Source organism: Artibeus jamaicensis, unplaced genomic scaffold (genome assembly GCF_021234435.1).
Source record: "Artibeus jamaicensis isolate MK-2021 breed Jamaican fruit bat unplaced genomic scaffold, CSHL_Jam_final contig_196, whole genome shotgun sequence".
NCBI lineage: Eukaryota > Metazoa > Chordata > Mammalia > Chiroptera > Phyllostomidae > Artibeus > Artibeus jamaicensis.
The window spans coordinates 1,617,600-1,635,199 of record NW_026521401.1 but is presented as its reverse complement, the minus strand read 5'-3'; the positions used below and the strand labels follow the sequence as shown (position 1 = coordinate 1,635,199).

At 51.1% G+C, this 17,600-nt stretch overlaps 1 protein-coding gene across 11 annotated transcripts in view; it reads right to left on the bottom strand.

Annotated features, from left to right (window-relative positions):
- CEP164 (centrosomal protein 164) overlaps window positions 1–17,600 on the bottom strand; it is an 84,786-nt gene that overhangs the window by 4,910 nt on the left and 62,276 nt on the right. For 9 of the 11 annotated variants that reach the window (XM_053672728.1, XM_037147274.2, XM_053672739.1 and 6 more), the window contains 17 exons: window positions 17,233–17,370; window positions 14,365–14,574; window positions 9,747–9,878; window positions 9,445–9,661; window positions 8,364–8,441; window positions 8,008–8,139; window positions 7,541–7,663; window positions 6,287–6,430; window positions 5,789–5,872; window positions 5,570–5,641; window positions 5,084–5,259; window positions 4,598–4,724; window positions 4,285–4,352; window positions 3,611–3,818; window positions 2,556–2,663; window positions 1,804–1,918; window positions 670–1,002 (listed from right to left, as the gene is read on the bottom strand). In XM_053672728.1, the coding sequence (XP_053528703.1) occupies window positions 670–1,002; window positions 1,804–1,918; window positions 2,556–2,663; window positions 3,611–3,818; window positions 4,285–4,352; window positions 4,598–4,724; window positions 5,084–5,259; window positions 5,570–5,641; window positions 5,789–5,872; window positions 6,287–6,430; window positions 7,541–7,663; window positions 8,008–8,139; window positions 8,364–8,441; window positions 9,445–9,661; window positions 9,747–9,878; window positions 14,365–14,574; window positions 17,233–17,370 (2,465 nt within the window). The remainder of the gene's footprint in view (window positions 1–669; window positions 1,003–1,803; window positions 1,919–2,555; window positions 2,664–3,610; window positions 3,819–4,284; window positions 4,353–4,597; window positions 4,725–5,083; window positions 5,260–5,569; window positions 5,642–5,788; window positions 5,873–6,286; window positions 6,431–7,540; window positions 7,664–8,007; window positions 8,140–8,363; window positions 8,442–9,444; window positions 9,662–9,746; window positions 9,879–14,364; window positions 14,575–17,232; window positions 17,371–17,600) is intronic. The other 2 variants (XM_053672741.1, XM_053672742.1) reach the window with 2 other exon arrangements.

Sequence of the window (17,600 nt, the reverse complement as noted above, 5' to 3'; positions counted from 1 at the left end):
TTTATCAAACTTAATCTATTTTCTGTTTGGGTTGGAATGTGGAGTTAACTTTTCCATTCAAACAACTGTGTTTTTATGGCTTTTCACATTCCTCAACAGAGCTATGCTGCCAGGGGAAGCCAGCCTTCCCAGAAATAAGAAGCCATACAGCCCAGGGCGACAGGCAGGGTCCTGAAGTCACAGAGCCATGTAGTCTGTTGCTCCCTTATTGGGCACCCTGGGGCATATTACTTAACCACCCTAAGTCTCAGTTTTCTCATCTGTAAAGTAGAGGTAAATTACTACCTCAGAGGGCTATTATAAGGCCTAAACCAAAGACTTTATATAAAATGCCTGGCCTACAACACACCGCACATCACTGGCAGTTATCACAATGACAACGACAATGACAATGACCTTGTAGGTTGGGCTGAGCTCTGGAGTCACAAAGGCCCTGACTAGCCAAGCCCCAGGCACACCCCGGGGGTCCACAGAGCCTGCAGCTGCAGGGCAACCAGCAAGGTCTCCCCCCCAGGGACCCACAACCACTGGATCAGGGAACCACAGCTGAGGGGAGGGGAGGAGGAAGAGTAGATGAAAGAAGACGAGGCGTGGGGCAGGGGAGGAAGAGGAGGAAGAAGTGGGGAAGGCTCAGTCGAGAGTCGCACACTGGCCCAGAAGGAAGCTTACTTGGAAAATACTTGCGCCACTTCTCTACGAGGAAGTCATCCACCGTTTGAGTCACAGAGGAGAGCCCAGGGGCCCAGGCCCTCTGGGTGTACATGGGTGTAGCAGGGGACGAGGCTGAGACTCGGCCTGGGGAGGCGTGGGCAGGAATGAGAGCACTCCTGCGGAATGGGGGTGGGATCTGGGCCAGGGTGGAAGTGAGGCTCGGAGGTGGTGGCTGAGTGTTGAGGACACCCAGCATGCTGAGGACATCATTTAGCTGACTGCTAATCCGCTGCAGGGAGCTGTCCAAGTAGTGAATCTTGTTGAGTAAGGTGGGGCTTTCTGTCGGGCCAACTGAAAGGGAAGAGGCAGGTGGTAAAGGACTCGAGATTTCAGGGCTGCAGTGTCCCCAGGCCCAGCTGGCACTATGTCACCCTACTTGCCCACCCCTCTCTGTTCCTCCAGGCAAGAGCCCCTCACCTTGACTGAGGGACTGGGGGACAGCAGGGCTTCTGTGTCCCGCACAGGGCAGATAGGAAGCTGACCCAAAGAAACAGGCTCTCCAGGGCAGGGCCCCAGGGGGAGGAGGGGGAGAGGGCCCTCTCCGCTCCTCAGGCCAGAGTGGCAGAGGGAGACGAGCCTCCCAGAAGGGAGCACTGGAAGGGGGCGGCAAACAGGGACACCCCTCACTGTCAAGTACTCTGCACATTCAGAAGGCTCTCCTGGGCCCTGGCTGGTGTAGCGCAGTGGATTGAGCGCAGGCCTGCAAACCAGAGGATCACAATTCGATTCCCAGTCAGGGCACATGCCTGGGTTGCAAGCCAGTTCCCAGCAGGGGACTCACGAGAGGCAACCATACATTGATATTTCTCTCCCTCTCTCCCTCCCTTCCCCTCTAAAGATAAATAAATAAAATCTTAAAAAGAAAAAAAAAAAAGGAAGGCTCTCCTGGACCTTTTGGGCCCTGGGGGCTGGCAAATCCAAACTGGTTCACTCCTCCCCAAGCATTTACTAAGAACCTGCTCCAGACACTGCCTCCCAGAGGCTAACCCACACAGAGCCGAGAAAAGGGGGCTACACCAGTTCCCCAAGTTCCTCTCTCTCCATGGAAACTGTGGTCCTCCCCTCCCTCTTTCCCCTGCTACCACCACTCACTGTGAGGCAGGTGGCAGGATTCTGAACTTTCACTGCTTGTGTCTTCTGAGCTGCTGAGGTCAAAGGTCACCACTTTCTTGGTTGGGGCTCCTCTCAGTGTGTCCTCACCTGCAGCCTACAGGTAACAGTAGCAGTTATGACTGGTCCTCTCCCTGGGCATTCTGCCCATTGCCCAGGATGTGAGAAACTCAGCGCTGGCGTGTGGGCTCTCTGGGACCCAGAGTTCTGGGAGAGGCACACCATGCAGGTTGCCTTGCAGGGAGCAGGCGGGAGGCTAGGCCAACACAGCTAAACCAGCCGGGACACAGGCAGCAGGGCCACCAGGACCAGAGAGTGCCACTCTTTCCCCCAATAACCTCCCTCCAAATGTCTCTCCATCTAAGCTTCTCTCCCGCCACACCCACGACTCACGCATCTGGGGAAAAGTCTACAAGGCCCCAGGGAAGGTCAGGAAGCCTCCTAGGTGCATGTATTCCCAATAGCCTAAGAACATGTGTCCTTGGGTGCCATTGCAGAGGAAGGGCAAGGGCTAAATCTTCTCTCAAGAAACAAGCAAGAGGCTCTGGGTCTCTCGGAACCACTCAGCAGAGATAACCAAACTCAAAGCTGAAGCCACTGCCATTTTCACCAGCCCAGGGGGCCAAAGCCATGGCCAATCCTGGCCCTAGAGGCTCAGTGCCCTCAACACAGAACCAAAGAACTCAGCATATCCTGGGAACAGAAAAGGAAGCTGTGGCCACACAGGGCTGCACCTCTTCCTGAAGAGAGGACTCCAGCTGACTCAGCTTCTCCTCTTTCTTCTTGAGGAGGTTGTGGCCTTTCCGCATGGCCGACTGCATCTCATCCAGGTGTCTCTCCTCCTGCACTCAGGGAGGAAGCGGGGGAAAAGTTGGGGGACTTCCACACAGAGCTGCAGTCCCATTCATCAGGTGGGTTATCCTGAGATTACTTAACTCTCAATCTAGATTCTCACTGAAGAAAGAGAAATACTACTTTCCACAGGATCATGAGAATTAGATAAGAGCGTATTACATGCTTAGCCCTACACCCACACCTTGTAAGTTCTCACACGGTCACTGCTAACCAAACGGGCATATTATCACTGCTCCAACTGCCACCGCACTCACCGTTGTGGGCACTATCATCAGAGGAGACTCCCCTCTGGGGAGTCTGCGCTCTGTGTCGGCCTCCTGCCTGTGGCTCCACACCGCCCCCCAAGCCATGTGCGCCCACAACCTGACACCAGGTGAATCCTAAGGGACCCCAAACAGCTGTGATCCCAGCTAACAAGGGCCACAAAGTCTGGCTCTTCAGTGCAAATCAGGGCATCAAAGTTCCAGAGAGAAGTCACTTAGTCTTGTACTGAGGGTATACTCAAAACATTTTCAGTCATAAATGAAGTCTTTAGGTGAGGGAATGGACAAGCAAGGCACTGGGTGTGAATTCTGAAAAACCTTACTTACACCCTTCACCTAGGAAACAGGAATAACATCACCTGCCACACACGTCACCTAGGGCTGCATCACCTAGGGCTGCTGTGAGGACCAGGTGGTTCACGATCAGAGAAAGCACTCTGCACACTGCGTGCACTGCCTCAGGGGGTGACAGTGCTCTCACCCTTGTGGAGATCCCTAACTTTCATCACCTGTCCAATCACCCTAGAGGACCTGTAACTGCACAGGTCACCACTCTCCTGGAGACCCGAGGACGATCGACTGAGACTGAGCCCCAAGGGGAGTGTGGCCCTGGCCCCCCTGCCCCAGCCCGCCCTGCCCCAGGACGGGCGGCCGTCCTCAAAGCTCCTGACCTCCTGCAGGTCCTTCTGCACATCCTCCAGAGCCGTGGTGCCTATCGGGTCTTTGGGTGCGTCTGGAGCACTAGCCAACTCACGGTGCCAGTGCTGCTGGGCGGCTTTCAGAGCTATCCGCCGCCTCCGCATGGAGTGTTTCTGCCGCACCAGGAACTCCCTGGCACTGTGGAGAGCTACCCCCTCAGCAGAGAGGTAGTGCCGGAAGCTGTGGGAGGACAGGACAGGAAGGGGGTGGAGAGTGGGGGGTGGAGAGGGCCAACAAAGACTGAGAGTTCTTGCTCTCTCGGTCACTTGACCACTTCCCCAGCAGATACCCATCCTGAGCACAGGTTACTGGCTGGGCTTGGACAGTGTACAGGGATACTACAGCATGGAGTGTGTCACACCAAGTCCTCCCAGCTGATTCTGAGAGGCCTCCATGTGGATGGCCAGACACTGCCATCAGCCTGACCCCTAACCAGGGATCAGTGGATCAGCACGCTGTCAGCAGTCACAGTAGGCTTCTACTTGGCTTGCCAGAGGAGATTTCTCAGTCCCCCAACCCCTGCCCTGAACCAAGCCCCACTGGTGACTGCTGTCACCTCATTTCAGGTTACCCCAGCTCTGTGACACAGGCACTCACCCCTTCATGGCATCCTCAGCCCCACAAAAGACAGGTTATCAGAACTCACCTGTCCAGGGACAAGTCGGTGTCCTCCTTGCTCTGGAAAACAGAAGAGGGTACCTCTTCGGTCTGGCTCTGAGGACACATGGTAGGAAAGGCCCACTGAGTGCGGCACAAGCAGAAGCACCGCAGGCTCAAGGGGCTCTGAACCCTGCCCAGGGACAAGACACGGGGCTCTGCTGGCTGCTGAGCACTGGGAGTGATAAGAACAGGAGGCTAAGGCCCTCTACAGAACAGAGCCAGGAGCCTTCCTGCCACCCTACAACTCCTGCTGCCCCGGGCCAGCCATCCTGCCCCTTCCGAGGCACAGAGAAGCTCACGGTTCCAAGGGATCTCCTCAGGTCCTCAATGTGGAGATCTGGCTCAAAACACAGGGAGGCACTGCTCTTCTTGACCGCCAGCTCTTTCAGTGTGTCCTGCTTCCTCTGAGCTTTGGCCTCCAGGTCACTGTGATAGAAGAGAGGAGTGGGAGGTGTGGGGAGTGAGGCAGGGTCACGTGATGAAGCAGCCAGGCAGCACACTGTCAGGACCCCTGGCTGGACTTCAAGCCCCAACCTCAGGTAGAGAGCAAAACCATCCCCTCCCCTTCACTCCTGTCAAAGTCTCTGAGGCAGAACTGGGGCATGAATGGTAACACCAGGGACCCCAGCTATGCACAGCCTCCTAACAACCCCTTCTCCCTACAAAAGGCAGCAGACATGGTCTGGCTCCGCCTCTGCCTCTGAACTGGGCCAGGAGTAGACAGGGCTCATAAACAGCAGAGGTCAGAGTGCATGAGGTAGCTAAGTGCAGGGTGTCCACACTACCTGATGTGCTTCTGCAGCCTCTGAGTCTGGGTCTGCAGCAGATCCACCTGGGATTCCAGCTCCAACTTGCGGGTCCGAAGCTCACCGAGAATTCTTCGGAGCTGCTGGTTTGACTCCAACAGCTGGGTGTGCTCCTCCTTTGCCTCTTCCAGTTGATGACGGGTGGCTGTGACTTCCTAGGGCAGAAGAAAAGATAGAAGCACCTGGAGAAACAATGGGGAGAAGGCAGAGAGCAGGCAGCATTGGACCACAGGGATCCTGAAGAGCAGGGGCAAGAGCGGGGCTGACACACCGAGGTCATGAGGTCACTGGTCAGAGGTTGTGCAGGCTCCCACTCTCCCCACACAGCCCCACTAACCAAGGTTCCTGGGCTGTAGAATAAGCCCAAAGCTCTAGAGTTTCAAGTGAACAAGAGGTAGCATGCTGCAGGGAGAAGAAAGGAAGAAAAGGTGGTGCAGAGAGACAAAGGAGGGAAGTCAGACAAACCTTGCTCTCCAGCTCAACCTGCTTCTTCACATCAAGGAGCTGCTGCTTCTTCTCCTTCTGGACAATCTCCTCCTGAAGAGGGAAAGGGAAAAAACGGGGCCTCTTGGCCAACTCCAGGCCCCAGGTTAACAGGCAGAAAGGCCCATCCTCTCTTGGGGAAGCTATGACTCCACGGTAAACGGCACCCGGAGATCCTGTCCTCCACCCTCACACCCTCACCTGGATGTCTAGCTCAGCCACTCTGGCCTTGACATCTTTGGCTCTGGTTTCAAGTTCTACCTCTAAATCTCGAAGTTTCCTTTCCTGCAGAGAGCAAAGAAGGAGAAAAACATGTAAGTGTAGAAAGGGTGCAAGACATTAGCTGAGGGGCAGGAGAGGTCCTGACCCACCTTCCCATGGCATACCCCCCAGACTGCTCAGGCTGCATTGTTAGCCCCTGAGGCCTCCCAGGAAAGCACCACATCTTTTTTATGTCCAGGAGGGGCAGGCAGAAGCAAAAGCGCCAACCCCACAGCCCTAGACAGGCAGATCTCCTCTTCAATCTGGGGACATTCCCTGGCACACAAAACAAAGGAGCAGAGATGTCCCAGCTCGGGGATGGCCAGTGAGGCCCCCACTCCTGAAGCTGTCAGGGTCCATCCTGCTGCCCTGCTGCCCCAGCACTTCTCCACCCTGCATGGAGGTGGGCCCCAAGTGACTGCCCAGAGTCCCCCCCACCTGCTCCCACTGCCGATGCCGCAAGTCCTCCAGCCGCCTGTCTTGCTCCTGCCTCACGGTCTCCAGTTCTCGCTCGTGAGCCCTTCGCAGGCGCTCCAGCTCTCCAGTCAGGTGCCCCAGGAGTTCAGCCCGCTGCCTCCTCTCCTGCAATGGAGGGTGGGGCCGCCCATGAGAGACAGCGGGAGCCCTCACACCCCTAAAGCCACAGCCTCCCACTCTTGCCACCTGGAGTCAGTAAGATCAAGGACTCCATCTGTTCCCTGAGGCCAGCTGTTAGAGAAGAGCACCCAGGATAGCATGGTCCTGCCCCACAAAGGACTGCACCCCGCATGGCCACTGAAGCAGAGGCTGGTCAGATGACGAGAGGAACACCACATAGTTTCCCTTCCTCGAGGGAACAGAGGCAGCTGGTAAATTATCACTATTTTTCAGCAAGGTCAGAACTCGTTTGGGAAAGGAGTCAACTACATTTCATCATGAAGGGGCCTGCTATTTCTGCCCTGGGAAGGACTGTACAAAGTCTGGGGTACTGGTTCCAGTCCCTGGAGCAGCAGTCTTGAAATCCCGGGCACAGACACATCTGTGGGCTAAAGTCAGCCACCCTGCCATTGTTCACCCCAATGGAAGCAAGCCAAGCCAGAGCAGGGCCACTTGGATAATTGAACTCCCCCCACCCCACCAAGGCCAAGGGCCAAAGATGGGCAGATAGTATGTATACATTGGTTGGCTCTTGCCAGTCTGTTTCTTGGTATTCCAGAATTTCCATGAGCCTTGGTGGCATGTTGTTAGGGAGGTTAAAGCTGAAGGCTTTGAAATCAGACAGTCTAGGCTTGAGCCCTGCCTAGCCAGGGGAGACCTTGGGAAAGCTGCTTGCATAACCCAAATCTCAGTTTCCTCATTTTTAAAACAGAGATAATGATAGTATGCATCTCTTGAGGGTGTTGTGAGGGCTAAATCAGTCAATGTACATAAAGAGCTTAGAACAGTGCCTGGCACATAGTACGAGCCCAACGTTAGCGAGTATTACCATGAGAGGAAAGCACAGCCTGCCTGATGGGGAGGAAGCACTCCTCACACCCGATGGTTTAGTAAACAGGCAAAAAATGACTCCCCCATTGCAGGGGGCCAGGAAAGAAAGCCTCCCACAAACCACAACCACGGTGTTTCCCCTTCCTCTGCCCTCGAGCCGGCTGGGAAAGGCCTAGGTTATGTGTGACATGGGCACACGCATGCAGGGGGTTGTGGCCAAGTCACCTCAGCTTCATACTGCTCTCTGGCCTCAGACAGCACTTGTTGGTGCTCCTCTTTCATCTTGTCCATCTTCCTCTCATGTTCCCTTTCCACCTCCTGGCGCTTCTCTCTCAGGAGAGCACTGAGCTGCAGGGCAGACATATGATGTGCAGAACTGAAGCACCTAAAGGTCTCATATCATATATGCACACCTCCCCAAGCCCCCCACACATGACACACACATCACAGTACACGACACATGACATACACATGGCAACACCCCAGCACCACCTCTCCACATGCAGGCGCGTGGGGGTGGAGAAGCACCTGGCCTCAAGGAAACCAAGACATAAAAAGGGAACCAGAAGCGCTAACCCCAGCAGAGCCATCCAAAGCAAAGAGAAGGACCCTTTGGGCCAGGATGGCTCATCCAACCATCGGAGCCTCCCCAACGGGCACACAGAAAGTCAAAGAGGCAGACCAGCATTTACCTCTTGCTCATATTCTAGTACTTGGTGAACTCTGTGCTGCGCTCTCTGCTCTGTCCCTACCAGGCTCTCTTGCAGCTGGGCCTCCTCTTTCTGCTGAGCTTCCTCTATCTTCTTCTGGAGCCTGGAGACGACCTGAGCAGGCCCCAGCACAGAGGGGTTTGACTCTCCCAGAGCACTACAGTGGCTCAGGGGAACCCACCTCCCAGTGACCCAGTGCCCCTCCCCCTGGGGCTGTGGTGAGAGTGGCTGACTCTCTCATGGCAGGGATGGGACTAGCAGTGAAGGGGTCTTGAGGATGATGCACAAGGACCACCATGCCCAGGCTCTGCCTTGCAGGCCCGGCCAGCAGTACCTACCTGTTTATGCTTGGCCTTCAGGGAGGAAGAGAGCTGCTCCAGCTCAGCTCTGTGCTCCCTCTCCAGTGCTGCCACCACCTGGAGAGCAACAAAGAGTCTGTGAGGGATGCAGGACAGGGAAGGCTGGCTGGGCACTGACCCTAGAGGAAGAAAGAGCCAGGACAACCATCCTCAATGCTCCTCACATGAAAGGGCCAAGGGGAACCACAGACACATCTTTGTTCCTCCAGTATAACTCAGTCCCTAAAGTCTACAACTTGCAAATGAACAGGAACATGAAGGACAGAGTGGAGGGGCCTCAGGTCTCCACTTCCATCCCAGCCTCTGGGTTAGGCCACGGTCACTTGGGTGACACTCATGTCAATGACTGATACCCAAGGCAGGGAGGGCTGGAGGTTTTAGCACAATCTACCCGAGCACTTGCAGTACAGGGTTCTCCCCACCGTTAGTATTTCTCCTTGTCTGAGAGCTGAAGCTCCTCCCTTAACCAAAGGAAAACAGAAGCTCCCTGTGGCCTGATGGCTCCTGACTTCAGCCTCTTACCTCGAGACAGGCCCTCAGATCAGAAGGATAGGGAATAAGGACAATGGAGAAAAAAAACTCCTCTAATAGTGCTAACCTCTCATGCTAAGGCAGGAGAGAAAAGGAGAGAGATGAAAGGCCATCACAGCTGTCCCTCAGAGACAAGAACAGGGACAACACACACTTGTCTCAGGACCTCTGGTCTGGTTTAAGTTCTTTCAGTAATGCAATCTTCCAGAGCTCACAGGCCATCTCCCCTAAAACTTTTTCACTATTGACAACACCTGGCTGCTCCTGGCCCAGCCGGCCCCAGATGGAGCCTCTGGACACCTCCAGTACCTTCGACTCTGCCACAGGGTCCAGGACTAGCACCTGCCCAAGACAAGCTGGGTCCATGTGGAGCAACAGGCCCACCATCTCTGCATCCATCTGTGCAACTCCCACTCTCTGCCTGGCTCCCCAGCCCGCACGCCCAAGGCTGGCTCTCCCTTCACACTCAGTCCCTTCCTAGGCAGTCCAAGGCACATCCGAGAGGAAGGTCCCAACTCTCCTTGCTCACTTCCTTCCTCTCTCCTTCCAGCCGCTCCCTCAGCTGCTGCAGAGCTTCCTCTTTCTCAGTGATCAGGGCAGCCTGCTCTTTCTTCCCCAAAGCCTCCATCTCTTCCTTGAGCTGCTCCAGCATTTGCTTATTTCTCCGTTCCAAGTTGGCCCTTTCGCTCTTCTGTAGAGACTCCAACTCCTCTCTCAGTCTCTGCAGAGATGCCTCTTGCTCAGCCCTGGGCAAAGAGAAGGGAATAGAGATAGACCTGTGCACTCAGGGGGTGCTCCCATGGGGCTGGTCAGCTTACAGCAGGCATTCACCTGATCTGGTCCTCAAGTGCTTCTGTGCGGCACTGGACCTGGGCCTGGAGCTGGGACAGCCTCTGGCTTTCCTCCTCTCTCATCCGAGTCCCCTCTTCTTTAGCAGCTTTCTGTAGCTGCTCCTTTAAGAAACTGCGAAAGAAAGGCAAGGCAAGGCAAGTTTGTTGGAAGATACACAGGTCTTTCCTCTTCTAGTCATAATCCCTGGCTCTTGGCCTCAAAGGCCTACAGCCTGCCTATAAAGCTTCTAAAATCTTAAAGGTGAGCCTAACTTCAACCTCTGAGTCCTGCAGCCTCCCTGTAACACTTCCCAAGGTAAAGAGGCCATACACAGGTCATGAACTCCACCTGCCCTTGACTTCAGGAAGCAGATCACAGGCTGCCTGATCCCAGAACAGCATTTTGTCCAAAGGCACCCCTCTGCCTCCAAGTTCACCTCAGCATGGCAATCACTTAAGGACAGATACAGGCTGACCCCAACCTGACTCTGGCTCCATATCCTTTCACTCTCTACCCCACAGATTCTGTTCTAGTCACATCAGGTGAGCCACCACCTCCAAATCCCACCACACTCTTCTTTGCCTCTTAGCCTTTGTTCATGCTACTTCCTCTGCTAGTGTCCCCTTTCCTACCTGACAAACCCATACTCATTATTCAATACCCAGCCCATCCTCTCAGAGAACTCTGACTTCCTCCCAGTTCATCAATGTATTCCCACACCAGTCTATACTACGCATCATACTGCATCATAATCAATCATTTGTAAATCTACTTTCAAGTCTGGGAGCTTCTCCAGGGAAGGAATCTTGTCTTAAAATTTGTTATATCCCATGTACCGACCATAATAACTAACATGAAGCAGGTGATCAATAAATGTTTGTTGAATTTGAACAGTATCACTAGTCCCAAATATAAGCAAGCTTTGATTATCTATGAGGGTGTCTTTTTTTTTTTACAGACCAACGATGGTAATCATTTCACCCCAAGTGGATATACTCTGCTCACGCAAACCACACCCTCCTCACACAGCCCCACCTGGCCAGGGCTGTGTGCTGGCCATTCAGAGCACTCAAGCCTGAGAACAATATGACTGAGAAGACGATTTCTCTGAGAAGCTTCTGTAATGAATTCCGAAGCCACAAAAGATTTAGGATCACTTCCTATTTCAACTTATCAGTACCACTGCTCTCTTCCATTATGGCAGAAAATTTGAGTTAAGTAAAAGTCTTTCATTCTAGATTTCCCAGAAACCTTTTCTCGGTCCTTTGGCTAAATTTCATGCCTAGCACCAAAGAATGAATGTTAGAGCTGCAAGGGTCTTCTGAGGTGAAGGTTTTCATCTTACAACTAAAGGAACTAAGGGTCAACCTGAATAGACACTCCTCCAAAAAGGACACACGAGTGACCAACAGACAGGTAAAAAAGATGCTCAGTATCAGTATGTTAGAGAAATGCAGATGAAAACCCCAGTAAGATTGCACCTCACACCTGTCAGAATGGCTACTATAAATAAATCAACAAACAAGTGCTGGTGAAGTTGTGGAGAAAAGGGAACCCTCCTGAACTGTAGGTGGGAATGCAGACTGATGCAGCCACTGTGGAAAGTTGTATGGAGTTTCCTAAAAAAATTAAAAATGGAACTGCCTTTTGACCCAGCAATTTTACTTCTGGAAATATATCCTTAGGAACCCAAAACACTAATTCAAAAGAACCTATGCACCCCAATGTTCATAGCAGCACAATTTACAATAGCCAAGGGCTGGAAGCAGCCCATCAGTAAATGAATGGATCAAAAAATTGTGGTACATTTACACAATGGAATTATACACAGCAGAAAGACAGAAGGAGCACCTACCCTTTGCATCAGCATGGCTGGAACTGGAGAACATTATGCTAAGTGAAATAAGCCAGTCAGAGAAAGACAAACACCATATGATTTCACTCATATGAGGAATCTAGTGAACAAAATAAACTAACAACCAATAAAGAAACAGACTCGTAGACAGAGAGCAGGCTGACAGCTATCAGAAGGGAGTGGAGGTTGCAGGTTGAAAAAATGCAGATATTAAAGGAAAAAAACAACCTCATAGACACAAACAACAGTGTGGTGATTACCAGAGGGGAAGGGGGCTTTGGGGGAGGCAGAAGAAAAAAGGAGTATAAATGGTGATGGAAAGAGACTTGACAAAAATTCTGAATCATCCCAATAAATTCAATTGAAAAGAAAAAGAAACTAAGGGTCAGCCTGCCTGCCTGCCTTCCTGACTGCTCATTCAAGAAATATATGTGTTACAAAATAGTCAAGGATTTAAAGTACAGCATAGGAAATATAGTCAGTCACATTATAATAACTATGTAAGGTGCCCAGTGGGTGCTAGAAATATCAGGAGAAACACTTTGTAAAATATATGGTTGTCTAACCACTATGCTATACACTTGAAACTAATACAAAGTAATATTGAATGTAAACTGTAACTTAACATTTTTTATATTAAAAATAAAAAGAAAGAAATGTTTGCTATAAGGTCAGTGTGGCTTCCAGAAATTTCTACCAAGTGGAAGTTTCCCAGCACAGAGAGGCCCTGACTCTCAGGAAGGCTCATGTGTAAACAGAAACAGGGTTCTCATGAAGAACTCTTTTGAAGAGACTCAGGTATGGCCCCTGCCCACAGAGATGCCACTTAATCAAAACTGCTGAAACTATACTGATTTCACATGAAAACAAAAACAAGCACTACCATTTATTGAGGGACTCCGGTGCTACAAGCCCTGAGTCAGATACTTGTGGCATGCTAGTCTTCACCACAGCCTAAGAGGGCCCTGGACACACCTTTGGAATTGGGGGTCTGGGGACAATGGACAGCACAGTCAGCTAAGCTTTGGGAGAACCAGGAAGAGAGGGGGCACCTGGTAGGCTGGCAGGGGAACACTACCAGGATTTTCTCCTAGGCACTACCTCTCAAGCTAAGCTAAGCCACACCCTGTTTGGCTCAATTTTCAGTTGGCTGGAACAGGGTGCTATGGGGAGATCTGTTCTGTGGGATGCTCCCTGGCAGAGGGTCTGGGTTGTTGTGGGGAGGCAATTTAAGGATGGACCCTGCCTCAGCAGACCCTGTGTTGGGCTAATGAGAGAGATTGTTCCTAGCCCTTTAGACAGTCGAACATTGGTTTTGTTAGCTTCTCTAAAGAAAGCATAAATGTTTATATACTCCTTGTTATCTATAATATAAAAAATAAGTCTCTACTACTTTTGGATGCTCTGTCCAAGAGGTAAGATTTAGATTTCAGCTAAAGTGCCAAGTAAGTGAATTATATTAACACCTTTCCATAGCTCTTTTCCCATCCTGGGACTGTGAAAGAGGTTGCTTATTACCTTCTCAATATCCATTCTACCATTTTCCTCACTAACAGAATCGTGATTTTTATTCTATCAGGTAAAGAGGCCCGGCTAAAGGACTACATTGCCCAGTCTCCTTTGCAACCAGGAATAACCGGTGAGATTTAGGTGGAAATCATTGGGTCAAGTTTCTAGGAAAACCCCTTTAATGGGACTGAAGGAGCTAGAAGGAACCCCCTTTTCTACTCTACCTCTGTTCTTCCTGCCTGGAGCATAGGCACAATGGTTAGAGATCCAGCAGCTATACCAGACTGTGAAGAGACCCTGTCTGAGAGTAAAATCCAACACTAATGAGGTGGAGATTAAGAAGACAGGGACCTGGTGACTCTCTGAGCCACTATGCCAACCCAAGACTGCCTGTTCTTATAGAAATAAACCTCTTCTTGTTTATACATACACACATACAATCACATACACACAGGTCCAGGACAGGCTGAAGTGTTTTATTTGCCTAGGGCCTTCTAGCCAGTGACTGAAATCGAGCAGAAACCCAAAGAGAAACTTCTGCATCCTGGGCAAGCGCACCTCACACTGCATCGCGTGGCTCCACCAGGCTCACTGGGTCCTGGCAGGGCCCTAACTCCCAAGAAAGGTGACACATAGTAGTTAAGAAAACAGGCTTCAGAGACAAGCCTCCTGCGTTAAGCCAGCTTTGCTGCTTCTCAGCTTCCACACCTTGGGCAAGGTGACTTAACCTTTCAGTGACTCAATTTCTTCATGCGTATTACATAGATTCTATGAAATGGGGTTCATAACAACACCTCATAAAAGCTGTTCAAAAGACTAAGCAAATTAATAGATACAAAACACATGGATGCCCTGGCTGGTGTGGCTCAATGAATTAAGTGTGGGCCACGAACCAAAAGGTTGCTGGTTCAATTCCTGGTCAGGGCACATGACTGGGTCACAGGCCACATCCCCAGTTAGGCGCATGTAAGAGGCAACCAGTTGATGTTTCTCTCACGCATCAATGTTTTGCTCCCTCTCTTTCTCCCTCCCTCCCTTCTCTCTAAAAAATAAATAAGTAAACATGAAAAAAAAAGGTACATGGAACAGTGTGATCTCTCAAAAAGTGTTAGTTGTTCCTATTATAATCATACCACCCAACTTCCCACAGGCCACCGTGGGCATCCCACTGGTCTCCAGGGCAGGAGGAGTGTGCCCCTTGCTCCACATGTCACTGCCAGGCTCCAGGCAGCTTATGTAAGGGGGTGGCAGGACCTAAGAGACTTCTCTTTCTGTTGGTGAAGCTGGAAGATCTCCTCTTCCTCCTCCTGCCACAGCTTTTCCCGCAGCTGCTGCATCTTCTCTTGCTTCAATTCCAGTAGTTGCCTCTGATCTTGCTCAAGTTCTTGGGCCACTGCCTCTTCCATGGCTTTCACAGTGGCTTCTGAGAGCTGCTCTAGGGGAACCACAAGCTCTGGAGATTGCCTATCAAAGGTGGGGTGGGAACAGCATTTCACAAGTTTTAATATCCACCCACCTTTTGGCATCAAGGTTTATAGAGCTACAGTTCATCACATACTCTAATGGAGGGCCCATGATCAAGAATCACATGTGCAAATTAGGTCACCCAAGGGCAGACAGTAAGGCTTCCACTCTCAGAGATACAGGCAGCATCTGTTCTTCAAGACAAGTCCCACCGTGGCTGTTCAAGGCCCCAAGAGCCTCAGGAGAAGGGCAGCCCTTCTCCTGATTGTGACCCAAGGTAAAGATGTAGCTCAAGAGCTGGCAGTAGAAGGAAGAAGTTAAAGCTCCATCCCTAACAGACTCTTCCCCAGAATGGCTCAAGGCCCTGTTCTGTCTCTCCACCAGGGCTCTGCCTGCTGCCTGAGGCTCCTGTGAGCAATCTGGGAAGTCTCCAGAGGCTGCTCTTTGCCTTCCAAACTGAACAGAGGCAAATGCATATGAGCCTGCGGTAGAAGCGGGAGCATTTCTCCTAGCCCTGAGACCTACAGAGTGGTCCATGAAGGTGCAGGAAAGGGAAAACCCCCACCCCACACTGCCAAGGGAGAGAGGCAGGATTCTATTCCCTAAGCCAAAGACAGTAGTAGTAGGAGCGCAACAGGAATGCTATGCCCCATATCTCCCCAGTGATGCAACACTTTCATCTACTTAAGTTCGTATTTAGAAATGGGTAAAAGAAATTCAGGGCTAACCTGGATGCACAAGGTGGGTGGTGAGATAAGGATTAATGTAACAAGGTTGTTTGTTGCTTGTGCACTGGTTCTTGAAAGAAATACCCAAAGAAAAACCCCAGGGACATTTAGAACAATGAAAGCATAAGCAGGATAAAGTATGTCACCTCCCTAAGTGGCTTTCCTAAAAGCCAGTATGTGTTTGCATTCCCAGGTCCTAGACCTTACATTACAAATTGATCTAGCCACACAACCACCAGCCTTCTCCCACAGTGCTCAGGCTGCAGCAGGCTATGCCTGCTGACCCAGTCAACCACAGCAGCATGTGGCCATAGTCCAAACAAAGGAGCACTAGATCGAAAGTGGCACAGGGAGCCTGTCCCCATTTGAGGTCACAGAACCCCCATCTCCCTCCAGCTCTAGCAGTGCAGCAGATGGAAGCCAGCATGCAGAGTCAGATTGGAACAGCTGAAGAAAACAAGGCCTTTGGAATAATTCCAGTTCAGCCCCTTGAGACCACAGAGAGAAGGAAGCCATAAAAGGCCAATGACATCTCTGAAATACCATGAAAATCTTTCCTTCCGCTATTCCTAAAATTATAACTCAGACCAGAAACAGTCTTGCGCTATGCCTTCAATTCTCTACTGCTTCCAGCTCCATCTCCCCCTTCTGTCCAATTCCCGGCTCCCTCTTGGTCTCCTGACACAGCCCAATGGATGCAGATGTAAGAAATGCGGATGCCACCTCCTCTGAGAATCCTGCCCTTGGAAAGAGCCTCCCCCCACAGCTCTCTGCCTCATCAACCCTCCAAGTCATTTCCAACTTGGCTGAAAACATCTTTTTTCCCTGAGATGGTTCCTTTTAATGTGTCTCTCCCCTGTGGGCTGTTTAGCTCTGTGGAGCCCTGGGGACGAATGCTGCAGAAAGATATGGCATCAGACAGCCTGGCAGCTTGTGCCCAGGCTACATGCACCGGTAAGCTGGCACACACCAGGCACATGGGCACACTGGCCCATTTTTTTGTGTGCTTCTTCTCCATGTCCTGTTTTAAAGATCTAATATCCTAAGCTCTCAGCTTATACTGCCCATGGGCAGTCAACAGTGAGCCTACAAGAAAAAGATCTGCGAGATGATTGGAAGTTGAAGACTCCAAAGGAAGAAGCAGGTCTGATTTCTAGGCCTCTCCTCGATATCAGCAACAATGATAACCAGTTTCTACCAGTTGGTGGTCAAGAGGAGACTCTGTAGGAACATAATCATTTCAGGCTAGCCACCAAGTAGCTCTGAGACATATGAAGAAAAGCAAGAAGGGAAGATGATCAGGGAGGAAGAAGAGGGAAGAAGATCCAGCACCCAGACATTCTGGAATGGCTGTACACCACTGAAACTGGGATCGCAATCCAAGACATCTTACACCCTCTCACGTTCAACCCAGTGGTTCTAATTCATCTACCATCCCCTACAAACACCTTGTGAAAGATGTGGGCATCATAATGGGGAGAATATCCCCGTTTCCCAGACCCAGGCCTCCTGGCCATAAAGCATGCACAGTGGCGCTGCTTGCTAGTCCTGCCCTTGCTCCCTGGCCTGCCCTGTGCTCCTCACTCCTTCTGATTCAGCTTGACAACACCTATGAAAGGTAGCAAACTCACGTTTTCTTATTTCCCATATTTTATGATGTTCTGACATTCTTTAAAAGCTTTCTGGTCAAAGAGAGACAGCCTCTCCCAGGGCTCACCAATTCTTACAGATGTAGCAAAGGCAGCATGGATGTCACATGCAAACCATCCTAAGTCTGTAACCCAACCACATCCTTACCTAACTCACACCAAGCCCGTATTTCCCAACTCTCAATCACCCAGGGCCCATACCAGGCAACTAGAGACCACCCCCATAATCCAAAACCCACAAAACCATTCAAACCATCCAATCCCACACTAACGGTGCTTACCCTGCCTCATCCACTCCTTTCCACGAAAACCCTAATAAAGGTTCTGGACCACGTTCTCCCTTCTCGCCTCTTCTGTCTCCTGAGCAGCGTTGGTCCTTCCCCACGTGACCCTGTGTGGCATGGCATGCTGTCTTCTCTCTGGAAATGTTAGCAATAAATTGTTCTTTCAGTGGCATTCACTTCTCCATAAATTAATATCGCACAGATACAAATGAGACACATAGCTACTCCCCACAAAATCCAGAATATCAACCCACTCCAAGTGTAGCTGTAAAAATTAATGACAAGGAAGTTATGGGGCCTGAAAACACTCAGGAAAGGAATAGCAGACATTTCCTCTGGGTACTGTGTAAACTGGTCCAGGAAAA